The sequence below is a fragment of the Micropterus dolomieu genome, linkage group LG06 (assembly GCF_021292245.1).
Source record: "Micropterus dolomieu isolate WLL.071019.BEF.003 ecotype Adirondacks linkage group LG06, ASM2129224v1, whole genome shotgun sequence".
Classification (NCBI taxonomy): Eukaryota; Metazoa; Chordata; class Actinopteri; order Centrarchiformes; family Centrarchidae; genus Micropterus; species Micropterus dolomieu.
Genome location: NC_060155.1, coordinates 29,282,687 through 29,283,864, shown reverse-complemented (window position 1 = coordinate 29,283,864; position 1,178 = coordinate 29,282,687). Strand labels below are relative to the sequence as shown.

General features: G+C 50.6%; 2 protein-coding genes across 2 annotated transcripts in view; one reads left to right on the top strand and one right to left on the bottom strand.

Moving 5' to 3' along the window:
• LOC123972553 overlaps window positions 1-1,178 on the bottom strand; it is a 42,754-nt gene that overhangs the window by 26,972 nt on the left and 14,604 nt on the right. The gene's annotated exons all lie outside the window — the stretch shown is intronic.
• Window positions 18-772, top strand: LOC123971867 (bypass of stop codon protein 1-like). The gene is made up of 2 exons (XM_046050893.1): window positions 18-200; window positions 283-772. The coding sequence occupies exons 1-2, from the start codon at window positions 129-131 to the stop codon at window positions 763-765; spliced, it is 555 nt and encodes a 184-aa protein (XP_045906849.1). The 5' UTR covers window positions 18-128; the 3' UTR covers window positions 766-772.

Genomic DNA, 1,178 nt, shown 5'->3' with positions numbered 1-1,178 from the left:
GCCATTTATGGCCAGGGCCGCTTCAGGTCCTTCACATTCCAGGAAATGTGGCAGTGGTACAGCCTTCACAAGCACCTCCAAGCTGACCCTCAGGCTGGCAGTGACCATGACCATGACCATCCCTCGTCATGAAGGAGGACGACATCTCTTCAAAGTTGCTGAAGCGCTTCAGACTCTATATTGTCACTAAAGAGACAGAGGTAGGTTAAGGCACCTTAAGGAAAAAGCAGGGTGCAGTTCATAAGAGATGCCTGAAACCTGTACTCAAACTGTACTTTACAGAAACCTCAGCAGAAAGTGACCCCTCCCGCAGCAGCCACCACGTCGTCCAGCACCGCCACGTCGTCCAGCACCACCACGTCATCCGGCACCGCCTCCAGTACCGCCACGTCGTCCAGCACCACCACGTCATCCGGCACCACCTCCAGTACCGCCACGTCGTCCAGCACTGCCACGTCGTCCAGCACCACCTCCAGTACCGCCACGTCGTTCAGCACCGCCACGTTGCCCAGCACTGCCTCCAATACCGCCACGTCGTCCAGCACCACCTCCAGTACCGCCACGTCGTTCAGCACCGCCACGTTGCCCAGCACCGCCTCCAGTACCGCCATGTCGTCCAGCACCACCTCCAGTACCGCCACGTCGTCAGCACTGCCACGTCGTCCAGCACTGCCTCCAATACCGCCATGTCGTCCAGCACCGCCTCCAGTACCGCCATGTCGTCCAGCACCACCTCCAATACCGCCACGTCGTCCAGGAACGTAACGTTGAAACATACAAGTCTGTGTGGAATGAATGTATACGTTATACAAGTTTCACTTTTTCAATGGAATTACTGAAATAAATAAACTTTTTGATGATATTCTAATTATGTGACCAGCACCTGTAATAAACCTTAAATAAATTAATGTTAGGTCTATACTGGATTATTGTGTTGCAAAATGCCACTCAGTTCATGATAAAAAGGTATGTTGTGTGGCAGAAAAACGGCTGTTTGGCTATAAGAGAGTATAACTCTCGCCTTCTGGCCTCTAGTTACATTATAATTATAGTGTACCGAGCACCTGGCCCGTACTCTGAATTCTTATCTGAATTTGCAGAGTTTTTGTCAACTTTAGTCCTTAAAACGGACAAAGTTATTATTGTAGGGGATTTTAATATTCATGTGGACGCTGAGA

Bases quoted from the DNA above. Each gene is read 5' to 3' on its own strand.
- LOC123971867 (XM_046050893.1), top strand. From the start codon at position 129: ATGAAGGAGGACGACATCTCTTCAAAGTTGCTGAAGCGCTTCAGACTC. The intron at 201-282 runs GTAGGTTAAGGC...TGTACTTTACAG, and splicing joins TTGTCACTAAAGAGACAGAG to AAACCTCAGCAGAAAGTGAC.